Raw genomic sequence first — 21,865 nt, forward strand, 5'->3', positions numbered from 1 at the left:
TAAACAAAAGAAAGACAAAAATAGAAATAAGATTAAAAAGACTATTAAAATTCTGTTGTTGTTTAGTTGTTTCAGTTTACATCTGGATTTTTAACTGAATTTTCTTTTTCTTGAAATATTTCGTAGTTTTAGCCTTCCTCCCATCCACCCCCATTATATTCCCTAGTTGCTATGGTCTCTCTTTGATGTTAGGTTTACCCCCAGGCCTGAATCTCAAAGCTATCTCAGCCACCTTCCATATTGGGGCATTTACATTTTTTCCAACCTCAGTCCTACCCCAAATAGCTTCTAGGCTTTTAGACCCTAACTGAATCCCAGTTCCTTTTCCTTGAGGCCAGGTACAGCCCCATGGGCCAACCCCTTACCCCAGTTCCTTCTGATCTTTAGTTGTCTGACTGGTTTAAATTAGCATATGCCTTGCTGGATTGTAAAAGTAGGCTAGAGCCATATTATGGAGAGTTGTATGTGCTAGGATGAATAGTTTGTACTTATCCCAAAAATAATAAGGGATAGTACCCTTCTGCTTCTTCCAAAATCTCCTCCTCCCCGCCCCCCCCACCTTAGGATATCAATGGCATTAAAAAACACATTTACATTATTATTGCCTCTGCATCCAAGATAGGGCAAAAGTGAAAATCTTAAAAATGAGAGGAAATATAGATAAATTAGAAACCAAAAATTTTATAAAATGATAAAGAAAAAAGCTGTTTTGGGTGGAGGGCTAACAAAATTCATAAACCTTTAGACAATTTGTTTTAAAAAGAAGGGGAAAAGTCAAATCAACAAAATTTTTTAAATGAGCAAGGTGAAATCACAGGACCAGAAGATATAAAAAGAATTATCAGAACCTACTCTGCATACTATGCCAACAGAAGTGATAAACACACACACACACAGAGGATTGACTTTAAAAATTTTAAGTTTAAAAAGTCAAATGGAACACCAGATAATCCTGTTTCAGAGAAGGAAATAAATCTGGTTTTAAAGGACATCTCAAAAATAAACAAAACACCTCTTCATCTTGATTTATAGGAGAATTCTATCAAACTTTTAAGGAGCAATTAATATCAATATAACATTCTTTTTTTTTTTTTTGCAGGGCAATTGGGGTTAAGTGACTTGCCCAGGGTCACACAGCTAGTAAGTGTTAAGTGTCTGAGGTTGGATTTGAACTGAGGTACTCCTGAATCCAGGGCTGGTGCTCTATCCACTTCACCATCTAGCTGCCCCTAACATTCTTTTTTAAATTGAGAAAGAAAGCACTCTACTGAATTCCTTTTATTTAAAAAAATAAATAAATAAAAATCTATGCCTATAATACCTAAAACAGAGAAAGATAAAGCACAAGAAAACTGTAGACCAATATCATTGATGAATATATATTTTAAAATTTTAAATACAATCTTAATATAATATAGCAATGTTTTCAAGAAATCATTCATTATGAATAAATTGTTTTTATGCCAGAGACACAAGGGTGATTCAACCTTAGAAAACAATCAATGCAATCATATTAAGAACAAAGACATCCAAAATAATAATAATAATTATGATATATATTTTTTTGCTTTAAGATTTGTAAAGTAATTTACAAATGTTATCTCATTTACAAATGTTACAACAACCCTTCAATGCAAGTGCTGCTTCTCTCCCCTCATTTTACAAATGAGGAAACTGAGGCAGACAGAGGTTAAGTGACTTGCCCAAAGTCACACATCTAGGAAGTGTCTGACACCAGATTTGAATACAGGTTTTCTTGATTCCAGATTTAGAGCTCACTCTATTAACTGCATTACCTAGCTCCTTACTAAAAACCTCTTAATATTCTCAATAGGTATAGAAAACATCTTTGACAAAGTACAACGCTCATTTATACTACAAAAAGAAAAGAAAAGAAAGAATAACATGTGCAAAATATAGGCATAAAGGGAACTTAAAAAGTATCTATCCGAAACCAAAAGGAAACATCATATACAATAGGGATATAGGGATACAATGGCAGAAGCTTTCCTAATAAATATTGTAGTAAAATGAAGATACCCACTCTCCCTACTGTTATTTGACATAGCTATAGAAGTGCCAGCTGTAGTGTTAGGGCAAAAGAAAGAAATTAAAGGCATAAAGATCAGCAAAATGAAGACAAAATTATCCGTTTGCTGATGAGATGATGGTTACTTGGAAAGAAACTAATTGAAGCAATTAAGAACTTCAGCGAAGTTAAAGGCTACAAAATAAACCCACAAAAATCAATAGCATTTCTATATAATGACAAAATCTAAGAAGCAATAATAGAAAAGGAAGTCCCTTTTGGAATAACTACAAAATATGTACAATATTTTGGAGTCAGTCTATCAATGCATACTCAATACTTGTATAGATTTTATTATAAAGTTCTCACTAACGAAATAAAGAATAACTTAAAAAAGCTGAAATTTGGACTGTGCTAATATAATAAAATGCAATGCTATCAAAGTTAATTTACAATTTAAATGCAGTACCAATAAAATTACCAATGGCTTACTTTACAGAGCTAAAAATAAAAACAAAATTCATTTGTAGAAACAAAATTCCAGAATATGAAGGTAAATATTGAGCAAAGGTAGGAATAAGGGGTAATTGCACTTCCAGGTAGAATTCAAACCATATAAAGCAGCAATCATCAAAACTTTTCTGTTATTGCTTAAAAAATAGAAAAGCAGATAAATGTAACAGCATAAATAACAGAAAACCAGAAATGATGGAACTTAACCCAGTCTTCAATAAACTGGAAAATATAAATTACTTAAGAAATAACTCTTACCTGATAGAAACTGCTGGAGAAACTGGAAAACAATTGGCAGAATTTAGGCTTAGACTAACATCTTACACCATATTCCACAATAAATTCAAAATGGATATAGGACCTGATTATTAAAGATCACAGATCATATAACTTTTCATAGCTATGGAAAAGAAATAAATTGTTAAGCAAATATAGGATACATGGTAGAGACATTAATAATTTTGTAATAAATTTTTATAATTTTTATTTAAATTTAATTTTGAGTCTCATTTAATTTTTACATTAATTTAATTTACATTTAACTTATGGTATTTGTAATAAAATTACAAATCATAAAACAGACCATTTTGATGACATGAACTTGAGAATCTTTGCAAACAAAATTGATGCATCTAGGATAAAAAAAAAAGAAAAGGGTTCAATAGGGGAAAAACTTTCTATCAGTTTCTCAGATAAGGGATTGGTATTCAAGACAAACAATAGGAATATATAAAAACAAAATCTAATCCCCATAAGTGGGTCAAAGGATATAAACAAACCATTCTCCTTTTTATTTTTTTAATTTTTTAGTGAGGCAATTGGGGTTAAGTGACTTGCCCAGGGTCACACAGCTAGTAAGTGTTAAGTGTCTGAGGCTACATTTGAACTCAGGTCCTCCTGACTCCAGGGCCGGTGCTCTATCCACTGCGCCACCTAGCTGCCCCTTAAACAAACCATTCTCAAAAGACTTGCAAACAGTTAACAACCCTATGAAAGTTCTAAGTCACTAACAAGAGAAATACAAATCAAAACCCACCTGAGGTTTCACCTCACACAATTGAAAAGATGACAAAAGATGGGAATAGTCAATGTTGGAAGGCTTGTGGGAAGAAAAAAAAGCACACTAATGTATTGTTGGTAGAGAATGGTAGAACCCATTCTGGAAAGTGGTTTGAAATGATGCAGATAAAGTTACTAAAATGTCCACAGTCTTTGCCCCATATTTTCCAGCATATACCCCAAGGAGCTCACTGACAAAAAGAAAGGTTCCATATACCCCCAAAACATTTATAACTGTATATTTTTTTTTGTAGTAGAAAAGAACTGGAAACAAAGTAGATACCCATCATCGATGGGGGAATGAATAAAATTTCAGTCTGTGAATGTAATAGAATATTGGGGACAGCTAGGTGGCGCAGTGGATAGAGCACCGGCCCTGGAGTCAGGAGTACCTGAGTTCAAATCCGGCCTCAGACACTTAACACTTACTAGCTGTGTGACCCTGGGCAAGTCACTTAACCCCAATTGCCTCACTAAAAAAAAAAAAAAAATATCACTGTGCTCTAAGAAGTAGGGAATATGGTAATTACAGAGAAGCACTGAAATACTTAAATGAGAGATACTGCTAAGTGCTGACTAAAGAAAGCAGGGTCAAGAAAACAACATACACAATAATTACAACAATGTAAGTAGAAAGAATGACAAATTTTAAAAAACCAAATATAACAAAATCATGAAGGTGAAACAGTATCAAGTGTAGACATATGAGAAGACACCTCCCTCCAGTCCTGTGCAGAGGTTGGGGGAGGGAGAAGACCATAGGTGTGAAGATTGTATGTGTATTATCGGATTGTTTGGGTATATTAATGGATTTTGCTGATTTTTAAAAATTGTTATAAGGGATGGCTCTCTGGGAGAGGAGAGGAGGAGCTGTACAGCAGAAATCTAGGTTTTGTTACAAACAAAGGCTATCAATAAAAACCTATTTTAATTTTTTAATTGGGGGGGTGAGGCAATTGGGGTTAAGTGACTTGCCCAAGGTCACACAGCTAGTAAGTGTCAAGTGTCTGAGGCCAGATTTGAACTCAGGTTCTCCTGACTCCAGGGTCGGTGCTCTATCCACTGTGCCACCTAGCTGTCCCAAAAACCTCTTTTAAAAGGTCATAAAATCTTCCTTGAGATTTATTTGGTCTAGGAGACTAAGACTCCATACTCTGACATGGCTTCCTGGTCACCAAGTACAGAAGCAGCGCTCAGGAGGAATCAGCTTCCTCCTTGGGTTTCACATATTATTCTGACTGATACCCCATCATGATAAAAGTAAAAGCAGGTAAAAGTAGAAGCCAAATACACAAAACTGAATCAGTGCTGTGCCCTGATTGGGTATCCTCTGCATGCTATTTAGTAAATGTTGTCATGGGATGTTAGACAATCCCTGAGGGTCTCATTCCATGCCAGTCCCAAGGCAGCGCCACAAGACCAGCCTAAATCAGACCTGGCCAACATCACAAGTCCAGCATTCTTTCTGCCGTGCTGTGCAATCTCATGTCTAGAGATCCCCAGAGTTAAGAACCATTAGCAAGTGTTCTTGGAACCAAGAATTATTTTTTCCACTGTGCAGCATGAGTGCCAGGGTTAGGCTCTCTGTCCTTTTCAAGGTGACAGCTAAAGTCATTAGCTCCCATTTCCACTCAAGGTAATATGGATCAGACACAGAGCAATTGCTATTTGCAAGACTTTGGCAAGGAAATTCAGAGATGAATAAGACACAGGCACTGTCCTTCTATAGTTTATAATCTAGTAGGGGGAATTAGACACATAGAGAATGTGATCAGCAGAAATAAGGTTCTATGACAACTCCTTCCACTAAGTTTTCCTCTGATTCTTAGCACTGAGGAGACCTGGATTCTCAAAGGCTGACCATATTGGAACAATAAGACTATTTAATATTCTTATTAAGTCCTGCCAAACTGAACAAGACTTTGAGTATGGATCTAGTGATGACAAGTATTGATTCAGTTCCTACTATGTGCCAGGCACTGTACTAATTGATGTTCACAACATCCCTGGGATGTAGATGCTAATATTATCCCCATTTTACAGTTGAGAAAACTGAGGCAGAGGTTAAATTACTTGCCTTGGGTTACACAGCTAGTAAATATGTGAGGCTGAATTGAACTTCAGTCTTCCCAAATCTAGGCTCATCCCTCTATTCACTACACAACCTCATCACCTAATTAGCCTGCCAAGCATCTTTTTTTCAGCCAGAACTGACAAAAGACCATAGATAACATGGTAAAAAACAGTGGATATACATACATGCCTTCTTACATGTTATCCACTCCATTCAAATGTAAGCACCTTGAAGACAGGGGCTGTTTTTGCCGTTCTTTGTATCCCCACACTTATCACAGTATCTAGAATATAGTTAAGTGCTTACTGACTGACTCAAGACTAATATGTAAATAAATGGGCCTAATCACATAACTCAGCATTTTAAAAAAATCAATTACATGTAATTTTAAAAACATTTTTAAATTTTTTGAGTTCCAAATTCTTTCTCCCTTCCTCCCTTGAGAAGACAAGCAATTTGATATAGATTATGTATGTGAAGTCATGCAAAACATATTTCCATATTAGCCATGTTGCAAAAAAAAAAAAACAAAACCAGACCCAAAAAATAAAAGAAAGTTTAAAAAGCATGCTTCAGGGGGTGGCTAGGTGACACAGTGGATAAAGCACCGGCTCTGGAGTCAGGAGTACCTGAATTCAAATCCGGCCTCAGACACTTAACACTTACTAGCTGTGTGACCCTGGGCAAATCACTTAACCCCAATTGCCTCACTAAAAAACAAAACAAAACAAAAGCAAACAAACAAACAAAAAAACATGCTTCAATCTGCATTCAGACCCCATCAGTTATTTCTGTGGAGGTGGATAGATTTTTCACCATAAGTCCTTTAAAATTGTCTTGGATCATTGTATTACTGAGAACAGCTAAATTATTCACAGTTGATTATCACACAATATTGCTGTTACTGTGTATAATATTCTTCTGGTTCTGCTCACTTTACTTTGCATCGTTCATATAACTCTTTCCAGATTTTTCTGAAACCCCTATTCTTTTTTTTAAGGCCCACCTCTTCAATCAAGCCTTTCTTGACTATTCTAGCTCATGTTAATCTCTGCATACCCTAAACAATATTTCTTATCTATACCCCGGCAATTCATCACTTCCCTATGTTTTAATTGCATGCTTGTATGTATATTTTCAAACAAAATATACTTTTTTCTTTTTTCACAATATTTTGTATGAATAATTTGCCCAGGGTCACACAGCTAGTAAGTGTCAAGTGTCTGAGGCCGGATTTGAACTCAGGTCCTCCTGACTCCAGGGTCTGTTCTCTATCCACTGCGCCACCTAGCTGCCCCAGATATACTTTTTTTTTTTTTTTTTTTTTTGGTGAGGCAACTGGGGGGTTAAGTGACTTGCCCAGGGTCATACAGCTAGTAAGTGTTAAGTGTCTGAGGCCAGATTTGAACTCAGGTACTCCTGACTCCAGGGTCTGTTCTCTATCCACTGCGCCACCTAGCTTCCCCTATAGATATATGTTTAAAGCTGCTAATTTTGATTTTATTTTTGTCTTAAACTATTGCCCACTTGGTTGGTTTCATTAGGGCTACAGCTCCCTCTACTGTAGATAAGTGCTTAGGACAACTCTATGATCCAAGGTTATTTTGGTCCACTGTTGTATATATAGCAGTCATAGAGAAATCTTAGTCCCGAAATACTGAATTTTTAAGACATCTACTCAACCTTTTTCCTTTCGAAATTTTAAAGGAATATAAATTCTCTGCTTCCCTTTACAACTGAAACAAACTAAATGACATCTTTCATTGTCAACTTCTGAAGATGTCTTGGAAGTCCTCAGTGCCTCCATCTATGAATTATTGTTGTATTCTGTGATCTAGAGGTGTTTCACAGAAGCATCAGAAGAGCCGCTCAGTGCCAGCAAGATGGGGAAGGACAGAGGAGTGACTTATCTGCAGCATCAGCTCATCAACATCTGTAACTCACCCTCAACTTAGAGTCTTAGACAGCTGTCTGAGAAATAATAGGTGCAAATCTCCTGGATCATAGGATTGTTGTTACCACCATGGCTTTTGGTCTGGCTGCTAAACTCTAGCTAGACAACCACCAACCCATAACTACCAGAGATCGAGACATTCTGTGACACAGAAGTCACAAGAAGCAATGGGAGATTATCTTTCAGCTCAGACCATTTTCTCTTCTGCGGTAGAAATGGGAACAAGGCCTTCTTTTGAGAGAATTCAGCAGATATTCACAGGATATCCACCACCTTAATAAGGCACAGTACAAGGTCCTGTAAAGCATATGAAATAGAAAAAGAACAAGTCCCAGACCCTGAGACCCTAATAACTTCTCAAAGAGGCAGAAAAGATTCATGCACAAATGGTTTTGCTACAGAGTGTGTGTTCCATGAAAGAAATGAAAAGAGTTATGAGGATTTAGTGTAGGGGAACATCATATGTGACTCTTTATGATCCCATTTGGGGTTGCCTTAGCAAAGATGTTGGAATGGTTTGCCATTTCTTTTTTTTAATATATAATTTAGTAATTTTTTTTTTTGGTGAGGCAATTGGGGTTAAGTAACTTGCCCAGGGTCACACAGCTAATAAGTGTCAAGTGTCTGAGGCTCGATTTGAACTCAGGTCCTCCTGAATCCAGGGCCTGTGCTCTATCCACTGCGCCACCTAGCTTCCCCTGGTTTGCCATTTCTCCAGCTCATTTTACAGCTGAGGAAACTGAGGCAAACAGGGTTGAATGACTCACCCACGGTAACAGAGCTAGGAAGTAACTGAAGCTCCATTGGAAATCAGATCTTACTAAATCCTGGTAGGAAATTTTATCCGCTGCACCACCTCGCTGCCCTGCAGATAATTTACAGGTCCATATATTCAGCCTTAATCCCTCTGCGAAATTCTAGTCCCACATCACCAACTAGTGATATTGGGTATTTCAAATTAGATTCTGTATTGGGTTTTTACAATTGGATGTATCATAGCCGCCTTAAACTCAACTCCAAGTGTAACACTACCCACTGTGCCACCTAGCTGTCTCTAGGTATGACAATCTAGTAAAATCCTGTAAGGGGCAAGGGAAAGAGAAGCCTTAGCTTCAACGTGTGTCTCCTCCACATCCCTCCCCTTTGTCTGGAGGCTTTAAAGGTTCTAAAAGACTTGGGGCTTTGTATCTTCACATTGGTTCCCAGGTCAGCTCAAGCAATGCCTGTGCTGGGTAGCCAAGAACAAGCTGGATATGAATTCAGGGTTCCAGCAAAGAAACTATGCCATGCTTAAGGGAGACTTGGAATATCCCACCAACAGAAGAAAAAGAGTTCTAGCAGCGTGAGCAGTGAGTTACCTCTTTGCCACATAAGTTCCCCAAACCTGAGCCCACTTTCCCTAAGATGCTGTATGTACTTGTAGAAGAGTGTGCCACAGACTTTGGGGAGATTTTTTTGTACCAACTCTTCTTACTATATCATTTTGGTAAATGCCCCTTTCTATGTAAGGATGGCTGAATAAAATGAGACTCCACAGATAAATAAACACACCAGTGGAGGCTCAGGCTAATGGCATTAGATTAACACTACCTACTCCTCAGAGGTATCCCTAAAACTATGAAAGGGAGATATAGCTTTATTCAAGGGCTCAGACTAATCTGTGGGAGCAAAAACTGGGTTATGAATTTTTAGAGCTTATATAGGCTATACTGGTATTCCCTACTTGATCTAGCATATCGTCATTTTTCAAAAAACATTCCCTCTAGAGGTAAAGCAAACCACCTGAGGTAGAGATAAAGCAATTTGTTGTCATGCTTTAAAACTAGAAAAAAGCTATCTACATTCCTCTAGCTGACCCTCTTCCTATACCTTACATCTCCCAAACCTGGTCCTTTTCTCTTATCAAAACCTCCATTTCTCTCCACCCCTTAGTACTTTCTCAATCCATTACTCCACCTCTTACTTCATTTTCTTTTCCGATGTCAACCTTCTAGTTAGCCAAGTCAACTGTGCACCGTGTTTGAATCTAGAATATTTCTTCACCGCATTGTCTTAATACTACTCATCTCTTACTCCTAGTCCTGGATTACCCCCTTCCTCTGCCTTCTTTACTCCTATTCACTAGCTTTTTAAAATGAGGCAATGAGGGTTAAGTGACTTGCCCAGGGTCACACAGCTAGTAAGTGTTAAGTGTCTGAGGCCAGATTTGAACTCGGGTCCTCCTGAATCCAGGGCCAGTGCTCTATTCACTGAGCCACCTAGCTGTCCCCTATTCACTAGCTTTTAATGGAGTTGGAGGAAGCTTTACAACCCTGCTCACTGGGTACAGTATAAATTCATATTATCCAACTTCATATGGGCTCTCACTACATCAAGCTATCCTCTCCCCCCTCCCTCCCTGATTCTGTATCTCATTCCCCAAGGAAATAATTTCAAACCTTCTTTTCTCTCCTCAAGTTGACCTCATCCATATCCTCCTTAGCTGAGGACTTCACCCCTTATTTTACTGAGAAAATTAAGATCATTCCACATGATTTCTCTCTTTTCCACTTTTCATCTCAAAACCCCTTGACATTGTCCTCCAATCTCTCCACTTTTTCCCTAGTCTCTGACAATGATGTGGCTCTTCTCTTTGAAGAGGTCAATCCCTCTATCTGTACTCTTGATCCCATCCGTTCCCATATTTTCCAGAAGACTGCATCCTCAATCATCTTCCCCCTAATATTCAACCTCTCCCTAATTTCTCATTCCTTCTCTACTTCTTGTAAGTATGCCCAAGTCTCCCCCATCCTTAAAAAACCTTTACTAAACCCTACTATCCTCTCAAGCTATAGTGCTTAACTCCTCCCTTTCCCAGCTAAACACCTAGAAAAAGCTGTTTACTCTTGCTCCTTTTAATTGCTTTCTTCTCTTTTTTCCACTCCCTTTTATCTAGCTTCTAACCTAATTACTCAACTAAAAACTACTGTCCCTAAAGTTACCAAAGATCTCTTAATTGCCAAATCTTCTGGTCTTTTTTCAGTCTTTGTCCTTCTAGGTCTATCTGCTGCATTTGACACTGTTAACTACCCTCTCGTACTGCATACTCTCTCCTTCTGGGTTTTCAGGACTCTCCTCTACCCTTTCATCCTTTGTACTTGCCTAGCAAGGTGCTAGGCACAAAGTTGGTGAATTGATTTGAATCCTCAAAGCCTTTAATAGTGATGTATAGAGGGTAAGAAAAAAAAATTTAAATGTGTTTCCATCTGTTTTCAGATACTATCAGTTCTTTCTCTGCAGATGGGCTGCGATCTTCATAAGTCCTTCAGGGTTATATTGGATCATTGCCTTGCTGAAAATAACCACATACTTCCCAGCAGATCATCCCCCACTACTGCTATTTTGTATACAGTACATTTCACTCTACTTCAGTTCATGTAGGTCTTTCCAGGTTTTTCTGATAGTATCCTGTTCATCATAAACTGTACCTTAATCTTGACAGAGAATTTTCTTCATAAAAGCCCAGCAAAGTAGGTACCATACATACATTTTGCCATTATAATTAATCATCATAACTATTTCCCTCCCTCCCACTCCCTTCCCATGGCATTTATTCTCTCTCTTCTTTTTACCTATTCCTCCTCAGAAGTGTTTTACTTCTGACTATCCTCTCCCTCACTCTGCACTTCCTTTTATCACCCTTCCTTATCTTCTTCCCCTCCTATTTTCCTGCAGGGTTAAATAGGTTGCTCCTCCCAATTGGTTATGAAAGCTATCCCCTCCATGAGCCCACTCCAATGAGATCAGGGTCCCTGAGCTAATTCTGTGTTCTAAATTGTTCTTCCTCCCTCCCTCCTCAACCCTCCCTATGAGATCAAGCAATTCAATATGTCATACTGGTGCAGTAATGCAGAACATCTTCATCTTCCTTAATCTGAAGTTTGGGTTTTGTTTTGTTTTTTACTGTTTTCTCTCACAACTAGCTAATGTGGGAATTTTTTCGTGACTACTCATGTATAACTTATTTTGAATTGCTTGAGTTCTTGTGGGTGGGGGGTGGGAATGGAGGGGGGAAGAGAAGTTGAAACACAAAGTTTTTTTAAAAATTGATGTTAAAATTTTGTTTTTACATATATTTTGGAAAATAAAATTCTATTAAAAAACAAACAAAGAATAAATTAAAAATAGTGATGTATAGGCAAAGCATGTCTTCTACCATACCCTAAAATTGTAAAAACGATGGAAACTGATGGCCATACCATCTCTCCTGACTGTCTTCAAGGTTCATTATAGTCTGACCTCATACTATCTTACCAACCCTCTGGTACAGTGAGGCCCTCCTCCTCGTTGATCCCAGCGTAAGCCATGGTCATTTCTACATTTGTTTCTTGAGGAAAACCCACCAGACTCCTACACAGGCATTTTCACCCCAGCCTTCACCAGAAAGCAACAAAGATGTTCAATCCTTCACCAATCTCATGAGTCTTTATTAACCACCCCCCACCCCCAGTAAATGCAGTAATGAGGCATCAGACAGGAAAGTGATGTTCCAAGTTCCTCTGCTAAAGATATTCATAGTAATATAGTGAAAACAGCACTGGACTAAGAGCCAGGAAACCTGGATTCTAGTCCTGCTTCTGCCTAACACTTAATGAATACTGGTGAACTGACACTTCACCTATATTAGCCTCAGTTTCCCCCTCTGGACAATGTAGGGAATAAGACTTAACTGAGATAATTGATAGCAAGGCACTTTTTTTTTTTGGTGAGGCAATTGGGGTTAAGTGACTTGCCCAGGGTCACACAGCTAGTAAGTGTTAAGTGTCTGAGGCTGGATTTGAACTCAGGTCCTCCTGACTCCAGGGCCAGTGCTCTATCCACTGTGCCACCTAGCTGCCCCTGCAAGGCACTTTTGAAATGATAAAGAACCAGACAAACATAAGTGATGACAATTATTATTGTTAAAGAAATACAACGAAAAGGCTAATTCCTTCTTGGATCCTTGCCTAGAATCGTAGAGCCTTTTCTAAAATGCTTTCATCCAGTACATCATAAGGAAGGGTGACGTTCAATTTCTGATTTTCCTCCATTGTCTGGCAGATGATTTCATATGCTTTCTTATTTCCTGACCAGCATCGCCGGGCCACCTGTCAATAAGGGTTTCAAAATGAGGTAGATGGAGGCTTCAACATAAAAAACAAAGAAATCACCAAACCCCACCCATAAACACTTTTCAAGTATAGATTCAAAGACTTGTAACACTTAATTTATTTGGATAGGCACCATGTAAGGAGTTTTCAACTATACAAAGTTGTTCCTACAGGCTAAGTGACTTGCCCAGGGTCACACAGCTAGTAAGTGTCAAGTGTCTGAGGCTAGATTTGAACTCAAGTCCTCCTGAATCCAGAGCCAGTGTTTTATTCACTGCGCCACCTAGTTGCCCCCCAGCCCTTGACTTCTGGAGCACACCTCACTCTTGGCTGTTGGGTTGTGACAAGGAGGTAGACATAGGAGACTGACATGGGACAGATGCTCCCATTCTGGGACCTTTAAGAAACATGAAATTCATAGCTGTATAATCAGATAATTCTTCCCAATGCTGGAGACTGCCCTCCCTTATGAAATTCTTGTCCCTCCAGTTGCATCTTACATTTTTATGACCTCATCTCTTCTTCAGGGAGCCCCTTGATATCTACTGATTTCACCTGGGGCAAGGCATGATTTTTCCCTGGTCCTCTGAGTCTTCTTCCAGGGACAAGCTACCAGATAGACTTGGTACATGTAAATAACCATGGAAAGGAAGCATCTGGCTGCACAGATGAATTTTTCCACAGGACCTGACCTAGTGATTTCAAATTTCTTTCCAAAATCATTGAGTAAAGTAACTTCTATTTTTACATCTCCCATATGGAAACTAGCACAGTTTCAAGCATACAGTAAGTACCTAGTGCTCTCACTGAATTAATGCATAAACATTTCTCTGATTCTAGTAAAATGGGAGATTCATGAAGGGAAAAAGAGGATTTTACAAACATGGAACTTAAAATCAGGATATGACCTGACTGCCTAACAACTTTATCTGAGTAATGCAATCTATCTACAAACACAAGAGAAAAGGTCTAAAGTTTGGTGATTCCCAAACAGAAGATTATTCTTCTTAGCATAGCTGTGGTAGAAGAATAGGCAGGATAGGGTCAGGTTGTAGAGAACATTGAATGTTGGATCAAAGAATATGGATTTGATTAGCCACTGGGATGCTACTGGAGATTTGGGGATAAGGAAAGTGACATGGTGAAATGTGTGTTTTGGGAAGATTGATTCAATGGCACTGTGATGGATAAACAGAGAGAGGGGGAGAGTGAGAATGAATTAAAGAGAGACAGAGAGAGACAGAGACAGAGAGAGAAGACAAATATGAAAGCTATATTATCTTTGCCATAGCCCAAGCTATAAGATGGTGGTCTTGGGAAAGATAAAAAGGGGACAAGAGAAAGAGCCACTTTGAAGGAAGAACTTAAAGAACACAATGACTGTTTGGACTGAGGGAATGGAAGGGAAGAGTCAAAATCTGGGGAACTGAGAAAAGATAACAGTGCCATCTGCTTACTCCATTGGACACATCCCAACTGAGCATCATCCTAGCTTTCAGTTCAGCTTCTTCAGATCCATCCAGCACCAGGCCAAATCCTCCATTTATTACTTCACCCCTGAAAAAAAAGCAAATGCTTTTTATGATATTCACTTATTCCCTGGCCATAACCTGGCATTTTTCTGCTACATCATTCTCAAGTGCCTTCCCACTTTCTATCCATCTACTTGAACTCTAACCATCCTTCAGGACCCAACACAAATGTCACCTCCTCCATAAAGGTGGTCAGACAGGTCCACCTTTCAGAAATAATCTTGTCCCTTCTCTGATTTTCTATAGCACTTGCTCATGGGATATACTAGGGGGAAAAACAGTGATTATGACATCAGAAGACTTAGGTTCAAATTCTGATTTTGATGCTTACTTTTCTGGGTGATTCCAGCTAAGTCATTTAACTGACCCTTAGTTCCCTCATCTAAAAATGGGTATAATTGTTCTTTTGTACTAGTTATTTTACAGGGTTATTTTGAGGATAAAATTTGGTAAACTTTATATCAATATGTAAATATTATTTGTATGATCCCGTGACCTATTATGGTATTGTCTTGAACCACAATTCAAATATGTTATTACAATGTTTATTTATTTTTGCTATTTATATTAATTACAATTTTTACTATTTACTGTATTACTGCTTATTATATTACTATTTACTATTTTCTAAAATTTGTATCTTATCTCACCAACTAAATTACATATTCCTTGACAACAGAGAACACTTATTCATCTTTGTATAAGTAGTATATACAATGAGACCATAAATAGTACAAGCCCCTCATCCCATCTCCATTCCCCACCACTATCACCACCACATAATGGAAATTTAATAATACTCAATGAATTCATGTTGTTGATCTTAGTATTTTTGGAAACTTGTCACAAAAACATATCAGATAAGATTCTCACAGGATGTGAGAAGATAGGATAGGCAGGAGGAAGTATGAAGTTCACCAAAAAGAGGTTGGAACATTCTTTTTTTCTGGTTTTAGGTTGATATCAGTGAAGACTATAAGATGTTTAGCATGAGAAGCTCTAGTTGTGCTTAGAAAGAAGGATGATCCAACTATGATAGACTTAACTCTTCTCAGCAATACAATGATCCAAGATAATGCCAAAAGACTTATGGTGGAACATGCTCTCCACATTCAGAAAAATAATTATGGAGTCTGAATGCAGATTGAAACATACTATTTTCACTTTTGTTGTTGTTTTTTTGTTGTTTATTCTTTCTTGCTTGAGAGTTGAAGGAAGTGAGGTGGCTTGACTTGACTAGGGTCATGCAGAGCATCAGAGCCAGGACTGAAACTTTTCTTTCCAAACTCCAAACCAATGCCCTTGCAGGGTGCCATTTTGTCACTCTGTAGATCTATTGGTCATATTTTGGGGCCCAGCTGCAGTGAGAAACTGTACCCTGGCATAAATGTTCCTCAAGCCTCTCTTCCCCAAGTACAGCATGAATCTCTCTCAGCATTTTTTCCATGGAAACTGCCATTCTTGAAGTGTGGAATCAACTCCATTGTTGAGTAATGAAGCTACCATGATGGTACTGAGCCCTAAAACCACAGGATTGTATAGCTGTATATCTCACCTTAGATAACCTCTAATTCAACTCTTTCCTTTTACAGGTGAGGAAACTGAAGCCCAGGGAGGCTAGATGACTTGCCCAAAGTCACAGGTGGTAAGTTGCTGGCCAAGACTAGGCCCCAGGTCACCTGATTCCTCCTTCTCTTCCAACATCCTTTCTACTCCACAAAGGCTACCTAGAAATCGCTACCCTTTGGCCCTGATCACACATCTGTGGAAAGATTGAAAAATAGTTTTCCTGATGCCCCGTGGTATGCCTGGCAATGAGGCAAAGTTCCTAGGGGCTGTTTATAAAGAAAGAAATGAATGACGTGTATCCTAACTAAAGATCCTTGTTGTTTGGTCATTTTTTCAGTCATGTCCAACTCTTTCTGACCCCATTTGGGGTTTCCTTGGCAAAGATACTGCAGTGGTTTGCCATTGCCTTCTCTGGCTCATTGTATAGATGAGTAAAATGAGGCAAACAGGATTAAGTGACCTGCCCAGGGCCACCCAGCTAGGAAGTATCTGAGACTGGATTGGAACTGAAGTTTTCCTGACTACAGGCTATGTGCATTATCCACTGTATCACCTCAATGCCCTAATATCCCCTAACATTGAGAAAATAGATCATACCTATGTTGCCTCTGGGTCTTAACTAAAATGTTAACTTTTTATAAAATCTTCCTTATTAGGGCCAATTAGCATATCCACAAGATGTTAAAAGGCCAACCATCTGCTTTGAGAACAAAAACCGTAACTAGGTGCAAATTATCATTTTGCTCAACAAACACATTGGATCACAGGACAGGACTTTAGAGGTCACTTAGTCCAACTTCTTCCTTTGATAGACCAAAAATCTGAGGCTCAGGGAGTGACTTACTCAAGATTACACAGTAATTAGCAGAGCCACAATTTGAACCTGGATCTTTTGGCTCCAAATTCAGCTATATAAAAAGCAGAGATTCAAATCCAACTCCTCTAATCTCCCTAATATATCCATAAGGCAAAACAGTGACATAGACAAATATATTTATATCTATTTGTACTTGTGGAAAAAGATATTGAAGAATAAAGACAACATATGATAGTGTCATAGCTTAACTCTCTCATACAAATTATAAAGGATAATTCACAATGGAATTTAGAAGCCCCGAGTTTTCTTCCTCTATTTTTAATTTTTCTTTGTGAACCTGGGAAAATTGTCTACCTATTGCCTCAAAAAGCACAATAAAGATTTCTAAGTTGAGAATATTACTATTAATACTTGTGCTGTACCTACTTAAAGAATGAGAGAATTAATTCAACAATAGCATTAAATTGGTAAGAGTTTCTCAGCAGAGAAGGGTAAAAACAGTTGATAATTCTGCCTTAAATTCCATCCTTAAGCATCAATTTGGAGGATGATCCTAAAAGCCTCATAAATTAAAGTTTAAATCTATTACATTGGCTCAAGGAATTTTCCAACCAAGTCCCTCCCTTTTAAAAGAGAACTCCTCACTTCTTTGAACACCAGGTCACATTTCTAACTAATTAAGGAAACGTGTGGGATCCTGACAACACAGCTGCCAATCATTCTCAGATGTCTGCTTTGACAGGCATCAGAGGGTGCGTCGCAGGGGACACAGCCTTCTCTGGCCCTCAATTCCACTCCACCCTCTCTTAGCAGATGACTTCACCTTCTGCTTTTCTGAGAATATTGAGAATATCCATTCTGACCTCCCTCCTCTCCCCTCCTCCATACCTCAAATTTTTTCTCTGCTCTCACTAATTCTTTCTGTCCAGTCTCAGAGGATGAGGTAACCCTTAAAAAAAACTAACCTCTCCACTTTATGCCATTGATTTTATTCCCTTTGTCTCCTTCACCATCCATGATCCTCTTTCTCACATTTGCTATTGCGTCTCTCCTATCTTATAAAAAACAAAACCAAACAAATACAAAACCAAAAACACCTTCACTTGATCCTGTCATTCTCTCAAGTTACCAGTTTCTCTCCTCCCCTTCACTGTTAAAATTCTAGAATTATTATTGTTGTTTACTCAATTTCCTCTCCATAGTGTCATATGAATTAGATCTGGAGTTTAATTCAGTGAATATTTAGTAGTCCTTTTTTTTTTTTGCAAAAGTCTGTGTTAAATGATCATATATCAGACTGCTTGCTGTCTTGGGGAAGGAAGGGAAGAAGGGAGAAAAATTTATAACTCAAAATCTTACACAAATGAATGTTGAAAACTATCTTTACATGTAATTGGAAACAATAAAACATTCTTTTTTTTAAAAGTCTGTATTAAACTCTGAGATACAAAGACCAAAAAAAAAAAAAGTTCATGTCCTCAAAGAGCTTACATTCTATAAGGGGCACACAACATGGGGGCAGATAAGTAAATACAAGGTCATTTGAGAAGGGAGAATGCGGCGGGGGCAGGGAGGACCAGGATCAGGAAAGGCGTTAGTCCTTGAGTTGAGAACCAAAGGAAGATAAGGTTTCTAAACAGCACAGATGAGAGGGGAATTCATTCTAAGAACAGAGGATGATTTGTGGGAGTGCACAGAGATGAGAAATGGAGAAATGGAACTCTCATTTAGGGAACAATTAGCATCCAGTTTGGCTGGAACATGAAATATGTAGATAAATGCAAAAGCATTTATTAAGCATTCACTACATATCGTGTCATTTTGGGAATGTAAATTTAAAAAGTGAGATAGTCTCTGCCTTTAAGATGTTCCTAGGGGCAGCTAGGTGGTGCAGTGGATAGAGCATCAGCCCTGGAGTCAGGAGTACCTGAGTTCAAATCCGGCCTCAGACACTTAATACTTACTAGTTGTGTGACCCTGGGCAAGTCACTTAACCCCAATTGCCTCACTTAACCCCAATTGCCTCACTAAAAATAAATAAATTTAATTTAATTAAAAAAAAAAGACGTTCCTAATAGGAGACAACTCATATAGGGAGGAGAATGGTTTCAGATTAGGAAGTCTGGTTCTGGGAAGTCACAGGATGGTGAGTTGATCCAAAGGGAAGTTGATTCACAAGACTTTCCAGAAACTGTTGATTTGATTACTGTACCCTTAGCAAGACATGAACAGTTAGGAGAAAGACGAGGAAAGTAGTTAATGGAAATGACAAAATATGAAAATGATAGTTGTTGGGGGAGCTGTGGATGGACAGGGACATTAAATTTGGTAGAGCTATGAATTGGTCCAAGCATTCTGGGAATCAATTTGGAAATATACACAAAAATCATTATACACACTATGACTTGGTGATACCAGTACCAGCATATGATAAAGGTCAAAGACAGTGGGAAAGGACCTAGACTTAAAAAATGATGGCATCTCTTTGTTGTAACAAAGAACTGGAAACAAATTGGATGCCTATCATTTGGGGAATGGCTGAACAAACTGGTATATGAATATAATGGAATATTATTATAGCATATGAAATTATGATTATGACAGAATCAGAGAAACCTGGGAATATTTGTTTAAACTGATGCATAGTGGAATGAGCAGAACCAGAGGAATAATTTTTAAATGACAATGATGGGCAGCTAGGTGGTGTAGTGGATAAAGCACCTGCCCTGGATTCAGGAGTATCTGAGTTCAAATCTGGCCTCAGACACTTGACACTTACTAGCTGTGTGACCCTGGGCAAGTCACTTAACCCCAATTGCCTCACTAAAAAACAAAACAAAACAAAACAAAAACCTGACAATGATAATGTAAAAGAAAACAAGTTTGAAAGACTTCTGAATTCTGATCAATGTAGTAATCAAACATGACTTCAGAAGATTGATGATAAAAATATGCTTGCCACTGATATGAACCACTTATTACACTTCCTTCTCCCAGTTCTTCTTACCATCCAACTCCACCTCCATTGTGTAAAGCTACCCATGTGGCACCTCGGAAGGCATCTCCCACGAAGTTCTGCACCGCCATGTCTAGGGGGAAAAAAAGCTCTAGATCCTATGATGTTTTTCATAAAAAGAAACTCTCAACATGGTCATCTCTTTTCTAATGGCTAGAATAGCAATGGGAATCATTGGTTTTCCATTTATTATGAGCCTGTTAAGAACTGAGTCTGAGATGGTAGATGAACCACTGAGTCAAATGAATGAACCTTAATAGTATTAAATAACTTTTATTTGTACTTTCCAAAGATCTTAAAAAACAAACAAAAACCATGGTACTCCATTCAATCGAATTTAAATTAACAAACAATTACCAGGAACCTACTATATGTCAGGCATTGTGCTCAATACTAGGGATACAACAGCATCATGGCTAATATGTGTTTTCCATGAGTTCACATGAATAATCAATATATTGCTTGTCCTCTCAGGGGGTGGGGGAGGGGCCAGAGGGAGGAAGAGAATTTGGAACTCAAAATTCTTTAAATGAAAGTTAAAATTTATTTTAAATGTAATTGGAAAATATTAACAAGATAAAATACATTAATTTTAAAATAAAATTTTAATAACAATATATGTGATATTTCATACCTTAGTTAATCATTCTTAGTTAATTTTTCTTGTTGGCTAGGTTCTAAACTCCCTCTACTTGTGACTTTGATCCCACCCTCTCCTGCCTCCTCTAGAAGCTCGACCTTCCCCTATAATTATCCCATCTTTCTAACTTTCAGTCTCTCCCTATCTGTTTACAGACGATGCCCATGTTTCCCCACTCATTAAAAATGCTCACTTGATCCTGCCATCTCCTCAAACTATGATCTTCTCCCTTTGACTCCAAGAAAAAAAGCTGTTTGTACATTTTCTCTCTTCTTCCTTTACCCTCATTCACCTCTCAATTCCTTGCAATCTTTTTCCCAACATATTTGAAATTATTGACTGCAAAGTTAACTATGATCCCTTAATTGCTATATTTGATAAACCTTTTTCTTTTCTCTCAGCCTCTTTGCATCATTTAATAGTCAACCACTTTCTCCCCTGGGATGTCTTCTTCTTCTTTGGTTTTTGTAACACTGCTTTCTCTTGCCTGTTTTTCTGCTTGTTTGGCTGCTCCTGCTCAATTTCCTTTGCTGAGTCATCATTCATATCTCTCCCTTTGTGTATAGGTGTACTCCAAAGCTTTAGGTCTTTTCTTTCTCTATACTCAGTGATTTTTATCAATTCTTATGCTTTCAACAATAAGCTTTATGCCAATGATTCCTAGATCAATAATGCAACCCTAGTGTCTTTCCTGAGCTCCAAAAACACATCACTATCTGATTAGACATTTCTAACCGATTGCATTGTGGGCATCTCCAACTCGACATTGCCTAAAACAGAAGTCATTGTATTGTTTGCTCAAATCCATCACTCTACCTAACTTCCTTATGTTTATCAATGACATCACAATCCTCCCAGTCATTAAGGTACATAATATTGGGGTCATCCTTAACTCTTACTTCTCTGGTCATAAGAATGAAAATAAAAGCTGATGGTTCAAATCTGGCCCCAGACACTTGACACTTACTAGCTGTGTGACCCTGAGAAAGTCACTTAAACCTCACTGCCCCATTAAAAAAAAAAGCTGATGGATTAGACCAAGTGCACATAGAGGAGGGACATGCTGGAGACTCAGGGTATCTGAAGAGAATAGCAAGGGCATCCTGGATCTTATTAACACTGAAAAAAATGGCAGTTGAGGGAAAATAACTATGGAACCACTTAAAAAGAACCTCTTTCCTCTTCCTCATCATACATATTATTTGCTAAGTTTTTATCAATTATACATTGTAACAATTGGAGTGATGGCACCTGCTGGAGAGCTACTGTAGGAAAGCTCCAATATGAGAAGAAGGCGTCTGAGGGCAAGCCATGCAGTTTTCCTTGGCGTCAGGAAGTGACATTTGCTCGTGGGTACTGTCTATAAAAGAGGCGAGGCTTGCTCTCTTGAGCTCTTTTTCTGGAGGACCTCAGTGGGGAGAGGAGCTGGAGACATTGGCTCCCTGAGATAGACAGCTGAATCTAGGCCTTTCTCTCTCTCTTCACCAAATTCTTATTCTCCTTAATAAATGCTTAAAAGTCTAACTCTTGCTA

General features: G+C 38.2%; 1 protein-coding gene and 1 long non-coding RNA gene across 2 annotated transcripts in view; one reads left to right on the forward strand and one right to left on the reverse strand.

Annotated features, from left to right (window-relative positions):
• Window positions 1-21,865, forward strand: part of LOC122739942 — a 28,468-nt gene that overhangs the window by 4,733 nt on the left and 1,870 nt on the right. Inside the window, exon 2 of the long non-coding RNA XR_006354696.1 lies at window positions 15,883-15,935. This is a non-coding gene — a long non-coding RNA (uncharacterized LOC122739942). The remainder of the gene's footprint in view (window positions 1-15,882; window positions 15,936-21,865) is intronic.
• Window positions 12,548-21,865, reverse strand: part of UROC1 (urocanate hydratase 1) — a 47,992-nt gene continuing 38,674 nt past the window's right edge. The window contains exons 18-20 of the mRNA XM_043981664.1: window positions 19,684-19,765; window positions 14,216-14,315; window positions 12,548-12,755 (exon numbers count right to left, since the gene is read on the reverse strand). Of these exons, the coding sequence (XP_043837599.1) occupies window positions 12,615-12,755; window positions 14,216-14,315; window positions 19,684-19,765 (323 nt within the window). The 3' untranslated portion in view covers window positions 12,548-12,614. The remainder of the gene's footprint in view (window positions 12,756-14,215; window positions 14,316-19,683; window positions 19,766-21,865) is intronic.

Source organism: Dromiciops gliroides, chromosome 1, assembly GCF_019393635.1.
Source record: "Dromiciops gliroides isolate mDroGli1 chromosome 1, mDroGli1.pri, whole genome shotgun sequence".
Lineage (NCBI taxonomy): Eukaryota > Metazoa > Chordata > Mammalia > Microbiotheria > Microbiotheriidae > Dromiciops > Dromiciops gliroides.